Raw genomic sequence first — 13,419 nt, 5'->3', positions numbered from 1 at the left:
TGTTTTTCATAACAGTTTTGTGTGGTATTTGACTTCGATGCTATTTCCATTATTTTTTATAAGAGGTTAATTTTACTGAACTTTAATGGGAAGACAATTTTTAAGGCAACTTAGGGAGCTCCCTCTTCTGTTTTTCTTGTGCCATCTACAGATACAGCAGCTCAATTGTGAAATTCCCTGACTCTGTTTCCCTCCTCCACTTTAATAGGCACCTTCTTTTACCATTTCTCTGCTGCGTAGCTTTCATTGTATCCCAAATTTCTCTGTTAGTTGTATTCTGTACTAGAAGGAAACTCTGGGGTGCCAATTTTGAGATCCTCAGTCCCTTCAACTCTAACCAAGTATTCTTTGTATTAATTTCAGAGAAAGTTGCTTGAGTGGATAAAACCCTTCTAGGTAGAACTCTCTTCAAGATGACCTGCTCATATTTTCAGGGAATGTCTCTTGACTAATCTGAGGTTCTTCTATCATCCTGTCAGTCATATACCTTGTTTCATTGCCAAATGCCCTCTGCTTCTTCCTAAATCACTTCTGATATGAAAGGTCTTGCATCTTCATCTTCATTTGGCTATACTTGGGGGGTTCTGATGACAGCTCATCTATATTTATTGAAAATACTGTTCATGGGCTTTAGTTCTTTAGTTCTTTTTTTTTTTTTTAATTTAGTTCTGTTTTTATATGGGGATTCTTGGAGATTGAAAAATGGTCTCTCCACTGTCATTGAGGTCTTTATACCAATAATTTCCTTTTAATCATATATAACTGTTAGGGATATAATTGAATAATTTCTACTTACTTCCATATGGAGACAAGTAAATGTATACCTGTATTCTCAAATGGAAGAAAGAAAAAAAAATAATGTGTGTGTGCTATTTACATTAAGGTTCAGGAAAGTATACTTTAAAAAATCACAAATTTTAACACAATTGTATATATTTATAGGGTACATGTGATAGGATACATGCATACAATGTATAATGACTAAGTCGGGGTATACCATCACCTCCATTTATTATTTTTGGTGGTAGGAGCGATTCAAATCTCTTCTAGCTAGTTTGAAATAGAAAATAAATTGTTGTTAAGTATAGTCACCCTTCTAAGTATATGTTTGTACCATTAACTAACCTTTTCTAATCCCTTCCTTTTACCTTTTTTCAGCCTCTGGTAATTATCATTCTACTGTCTACTTCCATGAGACCAATTTTCTTTTGCTCTCACATGAGAGTGAGAACATGCAGTAATTGTCTTTCTGTGCTTGGCTCATACCACTTAATGACCTTTTTAGTTCTATCCATGCTGCTGCGAATAACAGGATAACCTTCATTTTGTGGATGAATAGCATTCCACTTATATATGTACCACATTTTCTTTATTCATCCATTGATAAATGATTAAATTGATTCCATTTATGGGCTGTTATGGAGACTGCTACAATAAACATAAGGATGTAAGCATCCCTTTGATATGCTGATATCCTGTTCTTTGCTTAAATACCCAGTAGTATATATGGCAGTTGAAATTTTAGTTCTTTGGGAATACTACATATTATTTTCCATAATGGCTATACTAATTTTCATTCCACCGGTGGTACATAAGAATTTCTTTTTCCACATCCTTGCAAGAGTTTTTTTTTTTTTTTTCTTTTTGAGACTAGACATCTAACTGGTGTGAGATGATCTCTCGTTCTGGTTTTGATTTGTACTTCCCTGATAATTAGTGAGGTTGAACATTTTTCATATGCCCATTGGCCATTTGTATGTCTTCTGAGAATATCTATTCATATCCTTTGTCTACTTTTTAATGAAATTCTTTTTTTTCCTGTTGATTTGTTTGGGTCCCTTGTCAGATGAAGACTTTGCAAATATTTTTTCTTATTCAACAAATTGTTTTTTCACTCTGATTGTTTCCTGTGCAAAAGCTTTTTAGTTTAATATAGTTTCATTTATCTATTGTTGTTTTTGTTGCCTGAACTTTTGAAGTCTTAGCCATAAAATCTTTGCCTAGAACAATGTCCTAAAGCATTTCCCTCATTTTTTTTTTTCTGTAGTTTCATAGATTTTGGTCTTATGTTCAAATTGTGACTCCATTTTGAGTTGATGTTTGTATAGGGTAAAAAGTGTGGGGTCTAGTTTCATTCTTCTGCATATGAATGTCCAGTTTTCCCAGTGTTTGTTCTTGGCACTTATTTTTGAGAAGCTGTTGATGTAAATATATAGATTCATTTCTGAGTTCTTTGTTGTTCTGTTCCATTGGTTCATGTATTTGTTTTTATATCAATTCCATGCTGATTTGTTGCTATAGCTTTATAGTTTGGTTCCATATGAACTTTAAGATTTTTTTTTTCTGTTTCTGTGAAGAATGACCTTTGTATTTTGAATAGGGATTGCACTGACTCTGTAGCTTGCTTTGGGTTATGCGGTCATTTTAACAATAATCTGATTCATGAGCTTGGGATGTCTTTCTATGAGTTTGTGTCCTCTTTAATTTCTATTGTTAATGTTAAAACCTCTTTAGGTTTTGTTGTGGAGATCTTGTATCTATTAGTTTAAATTTATTCTTAGGTATTTTGATTTTATTTTTTGTAGCTATTGTAAATAGGACTGCCTCTTTAATGTCTCTTGCAGCTAGTTTGCTGTTGTATAGAAACCAAACTCTTGGGCTTAAGTGATTCTCTTGCCTCAGCCTCCCAGGTAGCTGGGGCTGCAAGCTCCCACCACAACACCCAGCTATTTTTTGTTGCAGTTGTCATTGTTGTTTAGCTGGCCTGGAGCAGGTTTGATCCTGCCACCCTTGGTGTATGTGACCGTCTCCCTAACCACTGTGCTACGGGTGCCAAGCTACTTTGAGTTTTTTATCATGAGGGATGTTGAATTTTGTCAAATGCTATTTCTATGTCCTGTTGAGATCATATGGTTTTGGGGCTTGATTTTGGTGATGTATCACATTTATTAATTTGCATATGAACCATCCTTGTATCACTGCGAAGAATCTTACTTAATTATGGTATGTTATAACTTTTTGATATATTGTTAGTTTTGGTTCACTAGTATTTGGATATGGTAAGGATTTTGCCTCTATGTTCATCATGAATATTGGCCTATAGATTTTCCTTTTTTTGTTGTTGCATTATTTTCTAGTTTTGGAATTGGCATAATGCTCACCTTATTGAGTGAATTAGTAAAAATTCCCTCCTCTTAAGGTTTTTGGAACAGTTAGATAAGAATTGCTATTATTTCTTTATAGGTTTGGTAGAATTCAGTAGTCCCATCCTGGGCATTCCTTTGATGAGAGACTTTTATTATTGAATCAATCCCTTTATTCATTGTCCGTCTAAGTTTTTGCATTTTTTGATTCTGTCTTGGTAGATTATATGTGTCCAGGAATTTATCTGTTTCCCCTAGGCTTTCTAATTTCTTAGAGTGTAGTTGTTCATAACAGTCTAATGATCCTTTGTGTTTCTGTAGTATCAGTTGTAATGTGTTCCTTTTTTGTTTTTGATTTTAATATATTTCTTTTTTTGGTTTTCTCTCTCTCTCTTTTTGTTTTTTTTTTTTTTTTTTTTTGGTTAGTCTACCTAGAAAAATTAGTCTACCTAATTTTTATCTTTTTTAAAATAAAACTTTTTGTTTTGTTGCTTCTTTGTCCACGTGTCCCAAAAGTCCCCTGAAAGTCATCCTACATGGGAAAAATGTGAAAGTGTGGCTAAACATACCTTTATTCACAAAATATTCGTTACGACATTTTATGACCAATATGTAGAGAACATTTCGTAACTATTTTGTAAAATGTCATAATTGTTAATGTTTTAGCCTCTCCTGTATTTTTGCTACGATCTTTATTTCTTTTCTTCTACTAATGTTTAGACTTGGTTTGTTTTTGATTTGCTAGCTTCTTTAGATACACTGTGAGGTCACTATATGTTAAGGCAACCTAGATTCAAATTATATTATGTCAAAAGTATTTTTTAAGACTGATCTTATTCTTTATTCTTTTTCTTTTATAAAAATATAGATTTAAGATTTATTTTAGCTTGGCTTATTAAATAGTTATATTATGCTTTTATATTTAAAGTTACTTGGCTTCAAAGAAAAAGGCTATGTTTTTTATTCTTTTTTCTAAAATAAGATTCTCCTGATAAGTTTCTGATTCCGCTTTATCAATATCTTCATTTATAGGGTACTCAATGCTAATTTTTATTCAGGTTAAAGTCAAAGAACATATATGTTAGTTTTCTAGAGCTGCCATACAAAGGACTAGGTGGCTTATCTTCTACCTGAATGTAAGGGGAATGGTGGGTGTGTGCATATATGTGTTTGAGAGAGATACTTTTATGTATTACAACTAGGGGCTTGAAGAAGTGGAGTATTGTTGCTTCCAAAAAGCCTCTAGGTGGATTCTATTACCTGCATACTCCTTATCCCCAACCCCTCCCTCTGCATACCCCAAATGTAACTGAAATGCTTGTTATAGTCATTAAACCAGGTGGTACTTGAAGTGCCCTTATTGAAGAATTAGATAAGGAAGTGAAATGCTGCTGCGGGCAGGGGAAACATGTTTGTTAGTTCCAAGATATGTTCAGGAAATTGTAGGGAGGGTGGTTTGGCTGAAGAATAATGCATGAGTCATACTCATATATTGCCTTCTATAGAATAAAAGGAGGTGGGAATCTTATGATGAGGAGATTGGAATTCTCAGTTATCTATTGAAGAATGCTTAGATGTTTGTTAGTGTATGGGGTTCTACAGAAAAACACTGTCAGAGGACATGTAGGTAGATACAGGTATATAGATATTAAGAATTGGCTCACAAAGTAATGGAGACTGGTAAGTCCAAAATCTGCAGAGCCAATGACCCAGGCTTTCCGCTGATTGGATGAGTTTCACTCCCACTGTGAAGGCCATGTGCTTTACTCAGTTTATCTATTTAAATTTTATTCTCATCCAAAGATGACCTTACTGAGGCACTTAGAATAAAATTTAACCAAATATCTGGGCACTCTATGGTACAGTCAGGTTGATGCACAAAATTAACAATTACCAGTAAAATAAAATTAATTTGTGTATTATTTCTTGTTTAAGCATAATTATTGTTGGTAATTATATGATTACCTTGACCATTTAGAAGTTCTCATGTATGGGGATGAGGTATTAATCGAAAAATTTAGGCTTGTTAATTAAAACTTACAGTTTTTAATACGAACTTGTAGAGTTAAAGTCATATTCTTGTATGGGTTTTTTGCTCTATTAAGTCACATGGAGGCACATTACACTTAGATGCTATAGATAAATGAACAGTATAAATCATAGCATGTGTTAAAATATGCTGCAATTTGGGAGAGCCTTACTAGTTTTGACATCAAAATATTTCTCCATCTGCCACTGGTGGCCTTTTCGGAAGATGTTAAGTAATTATTTCAAAAATAAAAGGGTAATGTGAAAGCTAAAACTCAGGCAAATATTAGTCATCAAGTTGACAACTCAGATATGATTTAATGGTAAAGTTAACATTTTTATAATTTATCCCTAGGTCTTTCTGGGGAGAGAACAAAGATTAGATTCTTGTTAGAGTTTTTATAATTTCTTGGATGCAAAATGATTTTATGATTCTCTTTGGTGTGGGGTTTTTATTTTAACCTCTACTAGTTTTTAGGAAGTACTTTATTAATAGAAGAAAAGATTAAGAATTCTGTAGGCTTCTCTTTTTGCTTTGATTTCATCATTAACCTCAAGGAAGTCATTAAAAACTTTGTTTTCTTTGAGATTAAATAGGATTAATCATTATGTTTGGAAAGCACTTTGTGCTTCATGAAAAAATGCATTTTAAATATGTTATGTACTTTTTTCTCTTTCAATGAGTTGAGAGACATTAGAATAACTCTGAGATTGAGGAGGTACAATTTATTGGAATCCTGTTCCGATTGTTGTTTTCCTTTCCATTTTGAAGTTCCAAGTACAGTAATTATTTTTCTCTTTCTTGGAAAGATCTGAAGTAAATCAACATTCGCAATTAACATTGTTGGTACATATTTGTGAAATTATTAATGGGAATTGCAGATTAGATTTAGTAGACAAACTAAGATAGGAACAATAAGAACTAGTGGGTATCTTTTTTTTCTAAATATTGTTGGGGATTCACTGAGGGTTTAGAGAACCAGGTTACAATGATTTCATTTGTTAGGTAAAGTCCTCCTTATAATTATGTCCCGCCCTCCAAAGGTGTCTATTTTAGCTTTAAAAAAATTCAAGTATGAAAACCTACAACCGTTAACCAATGTGTATTCCATTATTACATATGACTGTTGTATGTTTGGTGAAACTTGGAAATTTGAAAGGAAAGCTTCAGGGGATGAATTTTATATGGGTCATTTACCAAATCTTCAAATATTAAAACCCTAAGAGAGCACTTGAAGTCAGAAATGGGTCATATTTTGAGCAGACAAAAGGAATCTCAATGTTTTTTCTTTTCTTTTCTTTCTTTTTTTTTTTTTTATCAAATTAATATGAAGGTACAAGGCTTAGGTTACATTGTTTCCAGTTCTAAGGTACAGTTCAAGTTGTAGTTGAGCCCTTCACCCAGGGGGCATGCTGAACACACTCTCCTTGTGCCCCCTGCAGAGCCCTCAAGTTAATGTTCTTATTCAGTGCATGTGTCCATAACAACAAGAATAACTAGGCCAACATTTATTGGTTATTTCTTTGTACTAGGCACTATACATAATTTTACACAATTTATTTAATCCTCATTGAAAACTCATAATATGAGTCTTTTATTCACATCTCTTACCTCTTTTGTATTTATTTTAAGTGTTTAATAAGATGACAATATTTTGTACCATTGTGAAAGTTGAATCTTACAATCTTGTACTAGACTGCAAACTCATTAAAGGCATTACTTCTTGCAACAGCTTTGAGCTGTTTCTTATTATATTGAAGGCATCAATAAGTGAATGAAGGACTCTTCTAATCCATCTCCTTGACTTTAAATTATTATTCCACAGATGTGTGCTTAGTAATGATCTTCTTTAAAATAATCTCATTACAGGCAATTTGACTCTGCATAGAAATTGATCTTTAGTCTCTCATTTCACCCATGTGAAATAATACTAAAACATGAATATATTACTTTCAACATCATCCCGATATTGAATTTGTATAAAATTTAAAAATTATATTTGCCTCAAAAGTTTAACGAATATTGTTGAACCCCTATTACATATATTCATAATTTTTAAATATATATTGCTTTCTTTTCCTTGTGTCATCTTTACTATAATGGTTGAGCAATTGCTTAATTGTAAAACCTGATGAGACATTCAGATGAAAGTCGTGGTTGGATGGGTTTGGGGTTCTTTAAAAGTTTATACCAAAAATATAAAGGCTGTGTACGATGGGTTACTCACCCGTTCTTTTTTTTTTTTTTTTCTTACCACTTCTTTCTCACTAAACTCACTATCCTCCAATTGCTACACTTGTGAAAGAAGATTAAAGAAAACTATAGAATTACCCCAAATTATTCCCTTTTGAGTGAATTAATCAGCTATAGTAGGCAGTATATATTTCTTTTAAAAAGAAACCTAGTTTGATGAAAATATTTCAAATTGTATATAAAACCAGCACATTGTACCCCATGATTGCATTAACATACACAGCTATGATTTAATTAAAAAAATAATGAAACCTTCTATAATCTCCACATTATATAAAATCAGTGCAGTAACTAAATAGAATTTTTCTATTTAGCTGTACATCAGACTAACTTGTGGAACCTCACAGAGGTACAGGGTAGAATCATGTTGAAAGGGTTAGAGCCATGTGTATTTGGAAACAGGAAAACAAAAAGATACTTGTGGTTGATTTTGATATGCAACCAGTTGAGAACTATTGAATTAAAATGTTGCCAGAATGTCTTTCTGCAGTAGGTCCTTGGTTTTGGAGATTCAGGAATGAACCCACGGACTACAGAGTTCAGTGATAAGATAGGATTTATTAGATAGAATGGAATAGAAGGATGGAAAGGCACCAGAGTCCTGGCAGATGGGGAGACTCGAGGGAAATCCCCGTGTGGGTCTGTCATCTATTCTAGGGGCTTTATACTGTTTTTGGAATTACACTTGGGCAGGACTTTATGGAATTCAATGTTGATTAGCAACTGATTCCAGGTATTAACAAATGAAAATGAATCAGCTCCTTCAGCTGGGGAGAGAGGCAAGTGGCAGAGGTCCACTGAAGAAGTGGCTTAGTGGGTGGCACCTGTGGCTCAGTGGGTTGGGTGCCGGCCCCATGTACCGAGGGTGGCAGGTTCAAACCCGGCCCTGGCCAAACTGCAACAAAAAAAATAGGCGGGTGTTGTGGCAGGCACCTATAGTCCCAGGTACTCGGGAGGCTGAGGCAAGAGAATCGCCTTAAGTCCAGGAGTTGGAGGTTGCTGTGAGCTGTGATGCTATGGCACTCTACCAAGGGCAAGAAAGTGAGACTCTGTCTCTAAAACAGGAACAATAATAACAACAGAAGTGGCCTAGCTTACTTGAAGTCCGGGAAAAATTACTTTTCTTATGCCTTACTTGTATTCAGAGAGTGTAGTTTGGAGAGAAAAAATCTGTTTGCTTAGACTTGGAAAACAGGGGGGTTGGGAGAGTCTGTGTCCAGCCCAGAATGGGGGAAATCCTGTATCAAAAATGAGGAAGTGATGAAGATTTTGGATGACTATAGACAGATTGAGAATTTGTTATTATTAGTGGCAAAGGACACATCAATGTGGTCCATAGAAACTATAAGAAAATGGCCAGTGTGGTACAGACCAATATGGAATACAAATGTTGAGTATTAGAAGAGATATCTGACAGGATAGAAACTAGCATGATAAAAGATCCACATAGAAGGTTTACAAGCATAAAACTTCCTCTACCAGATTTAGGATCTTTTGACAACTATCTCTCTTAGTTAAATGAATGACATGTGACTCTATTTGATAGTTAACAAAACTTCCAAAACCAAAATTCTAAATTCAGTCTTCTTTTGACCTCAAATTAGCTTTTTCAATATTAGGCCTTTTTATTTTAATATACTTAGAAATTTAAAGATTCGGGAGTAACACAAATAGCGTCCATATTTTTTGCCTAGGTTCACTAGTTCACGAGTTTATTTTTGCCTCATTTGTTTTATTTCTCTGTCTTTTTCTCTCTCTCTTCCTCTCTCAACCCATAGAATTGTGAGCTAATCAATGGGTAGTGTTTTAAGCCACCAGATTTGCAGTACTTGTTATATAGCAATCTAATAAAAATAGTAAAATCCTTTATAATCTTTGGGTCAAATAAGAAATCACAATAGAAAATAAAGTGAGAGAAAATGAATGAAATCTTTTAAACTGAAGGTAAAGTGATTTAAGTTGAATAAACACAGCAGTGTTTGAGGCACAGCTACAACTGTTATTAGAGGAAAATTTAGAGCCTTAGAGTAAATACTCCCAGTAAAGGAAAAGCAGAAAGTCAACAACTTAAATTCTTTTTAAATAAATTGGGAAAGAATAGCAAATGAAGCCCAAAGAGGGTAGAAGGAATAAATTATTGAAAATGGCAGAAACTTGTGAACTAGAGAGAATAAACCAAGATTTTTCTGGCAGATGTTAATAAAATTGTTAAGACCTTAGCAAGAGTGGTCGTGAAAAATATCAAAGGCTTAAGTAATCAGCATCAAAATGGAAAAGGAACATCAATGCAGTTCCTATTATTAACAAAATAAGATGTTATGAGCAACTTTATGATGATCATGATAATTCAGAAGAATATTCTGGCTAATAAAACTTACTAAGACATAAAAGAATATGAATAGTTGTTTATCCATTTAAGACACTGAACCTTTAGTTAAAAACTTGCCACAAAGAGACCGTTGGCTTTCGTCAGAGAATTCTATAAAATCATCCAAAAGAAGAAATAATATCAATCTTACACACTTTTCCAGAGTATAGAAAAAGAACACTTCTTGCCTTGTGTGAGGATAGTCTAACTGGTCAATGATAATATGGTAGGACCTTCTAAGAATATAAAATTATGGATTAAATTTTTCATGATATTCTAAATTTTTTCTTTATAAGATAAAATCATAGATTAGAAAGATGGAAATAAATCTTATTCACAATCAATGTTTGTATATAGACAACTAAAAATTTATAAAACATTAACATTTAAATGTAAATTTAGCAAGATTACTGACTAAAACATGTATATAAAATGTATTTTTATAATAACGAATAAGAAATTAAAAATATCAACTTATAGTAGCATCACCAAATAATTAGGAATACATCTAACAAAAACTGAAAGGACTCTGCACTCGGAATTAAGATACTTTGAGAGAAATTAAGGAAAATGTCAGGATGTGGGGGGGATATTTTCATTGGAAGGCTTGTTATTTTAAAGAGATCATGTTTGTCTAAAACTCAGTGCTTGTTTTTGTGGAAATTGATTGTAAAATTTATATGGCAATGAAAGTTTTCCTAAACACAATTTTTGTATTTAGGATAGCTAAACCCTGGCATAAAAGAAAGGCCACATTGATTTTGAATTACTTCATTTCCTTTCATATTTTGTTTTTGTAGGTTGGTAGTAGTATGCTGGTTTTCTTTTATTATTGTTGACTTATATTTGGTAGAGCTTAGAATTAAAGAAGGATAATGAAACAAGGAGGGGAAAATTTACTACATATGCTGAATTTTTTTTTAATTTCTAACTTTATGCATTATTTTATTAATTTGCCAAAATAATTGTTGTTTGTAAATTACTTTGTATTCATTAAATGTTTTGATTCTTTCTTCTTTTGTAGAAGCATTCTGAAATACAACTGTCTGGGCTTTTGCTAGGATATCACAAAGTCAATTTCTCTAAACCTTTTATTTTATGATGTGTACTATTAGACTACCTTAGTCTTCAAAAAAACACCCACTTTTATTAAAGCTGTTCCCTGATTGAAAGCTCTAAGGATGATGTTATCCAAGAGGCCTCCATGGGCAATAGGCCTCCAGATCTGACTTTAGAGTTCACTACTAAATCATTCCATAGTTTTAAAGTAATTCTCTTGGCTCCTGGCCATGTGATGTTACCTTTCTCACCTCAGTACATTTTAAAATTTGTTTTTATTGTTCTTAATTATGTGCAAAGTCCCCTGTTCTCATTCCTAAGCAAAACCTACTCAGAAGAGTAAGCTTCTAGTTCATTGTATTATAAAGAGTTATCTGATCTTGTCACCATTTCACCTCTCTGCACAATGATCTGTAATACAGCTTGAGATATTAATTCATGTTTTAATTATGTTGAATTTCATTAACATCATGTAATTTAATGTGAAGACTTTAGGGTTGACAGAAACCTTGCAGCTGAGTGCATGGAGTCCTACAGAGATGAAATGATCTCAAGGTCATGTGTCTTAGTGTCATAGATCTCTTAGCTAGAGTAAAGTAGTCCTCTTGATCTATTTAAATTACTTAGCTTACATATGTTTAGTGTTCTTGAATTTGTAGGGTGCAAGAGAATGAAGAATATGTTAGATTATTTTACAGAAATTACTGAAGAAAATATAGCATATTAGTAAAGGCATGAGCTTTTGGGAAGACGTGGGTTTAAATACCCCTGTGAGTGCAAATAGGTATTATACCATTTAGCTAATAATACATATTTTGAGATTTTACATGGGATAAAGACTCTGAAAGCTTTAACTTCATATGAAAATGCTTGATCAGTATAAATGTTAGATGTCTTTTCTCTCTTTTATAGTGGAATTCTTTCAATTTGAATTCTTTTTCTATTACTCTATTACTATTACTATTACTATTACTCTACAGATCCCTGTGAATCTTGGGCAAGTTACTTTTCTGAAATCCAGCTTCCTAAATCTGCGGCATAGATTCAGACTAATATTGTTCTTGTGGGGTTATCATGAGGATTACTAGTAACATAATATCTAGCTCCTGGAACATATAATATTTTTAAGTGGAGGGTTATAATAGGAATGCTATTAACTGATGATATTATTTTAAATAATCTGTCCTCGCTGGCTTTGGAAAAATCATTAACTGTTGCGAGGTATGGTTATATAGAACATGTTATACAAAATTGCCAGTGAAAGTGGCAGCTGAGTCCAAAGTTATTTTGGTTCAGGACTCTTAAGATTTGACTTTGTTTTCTTTGTCCCAAACATAGAATGGCTCTTTAACTGAAAACTATTTAGGCATTTCTTAGTACTTTGGATTTACCTGCTGTAGCAGAGGACTGTATCCAGGATCTGTGGAGGTGAATATTACTATGTCACATAGTTTGTACTTTTAAATCAGAACATTTCAAGCCTTCTAAATTGCAGGAAATTTTCCCAGCCATTTTTACTTGCTATAGTAATAGTCAAAACAGGAGCTCAATTTTGTTGAATTGACCAAAGAGGAACACAAAGGAAAATGCTACTTAGCCAGGACACTGGGTAGCCCCATGAGTCTGTGCATAGGAGATTTCTTACAGCCTAATGAATGAATTTGCCTGCCTAAGAAGCGGGGATGAGTCAGATTCCGGGAGATTCCTTGTGATATGGGACAATTGAATTGGTAAGCCAAATAGATGTCGTCTCCAATTACCCCCTTCAAATGTCCCCTAAAATCTCTTGTTTCTATTGGTTGCCCAATGGCTGGTTAATTACTCACAAAGTGTTCAATGAATAGATTCATTGACTCTAGCAGCATACAGAGTCAAGAACATCTCAGTGTGCAGTACAGGACACTCCACAACCTTGTCTCAAAACCACAACCTACCTAGTCAATAACTAAACACAATGGGTGAGTACAGGTGTGTCAGGATATCAGTGTTTTGTTCCATGTTTTGTTTGAAACTTAACATTTTGATTTTGTTTTTAATCTTAGAGAGAATTTCCCAAGAGATTTGTGTAGTTATGGACACCAAAGAAGGTGAAGAACATATAGGTCTTCTTCTTGAAGCAGTGCTGAAATGTGAATTAAATGTAAGTATTCAAAGACTGAGTTTGATAAAAACTATGATTGTCAAACACTTTTATAGTATAATGATATGTTCATTTTTTTTTTTTTTGAGATAAAGTTTTACTTTGTCACCCTTAGCAGAGTGCTATGGCATCATAGCTCACAGCAACCTCAAACTTGTGCTCAAGTGAGTCTCTGGCCGCAGCCTCCCAAGTAGCTAGGACTACAGGTGCCCACCACAACGCCAGGCTATTTTTAGAGACGGGTTTCACTCTTGCTCAGGCTGGTCTCAAACTGCTGAGCTCAGGCAGTCCATCCACATTGGCCTTCCAGAGTGCTGGGATAACAGGCCACTGCCCACCAACAAAGCCTTTCTTACTTCCTTTCTTTTCCTTCCTTCCTTCCTTCCTTCCTTCCTTCCTTCCTTCCTTCCTTCCTTCCTTCCTTCCT

At 33.8% G+C, this 13,419-nt stretch overlaps 1 protein-coding gene across 1 annotated transcript in view; it reads left to right on the top strand.

Annotated features, from left to right (window-relative positions):
* ISPD (isoprenoid synthase domain containing) overlaps positions 1–13,419 on the top strand; it is a 308,561-nt gene that overhangs the window by 122,515 nt on the left and 172,627 nt on the right. The window contains exon 6 of the mRNA XM_003782721.3: positions 12,895–12,992. Within this exon, the coding sequence (XP_003782769.1) occupies positions 12,895–12,992 (98 nt within the window). The remainder of the gene's footprint in view (positions 1–12,894; positions 12,993–13,419) is intronic.

This window comes from Otolemur garnettii, unplaced genomic scaffold (assembly GCF_000181295.1).
Source record: "Otolemur garnettii isolate 467f Iridium unplaced genomic scaffold, OtoGar3 scaffold00005, whole genome shotgun sequence".
NCBI classification, from domain to species: Eukaryota; Metazoa; Chordata; class Mammalia; order Primates; family Galagidae; genus Otolemur; species Otolemur garnettii.
Note: the sequence above shows the minus strand (reverse complement) of the source record. Positions and strands in the feature narration are given on the sequence as shown.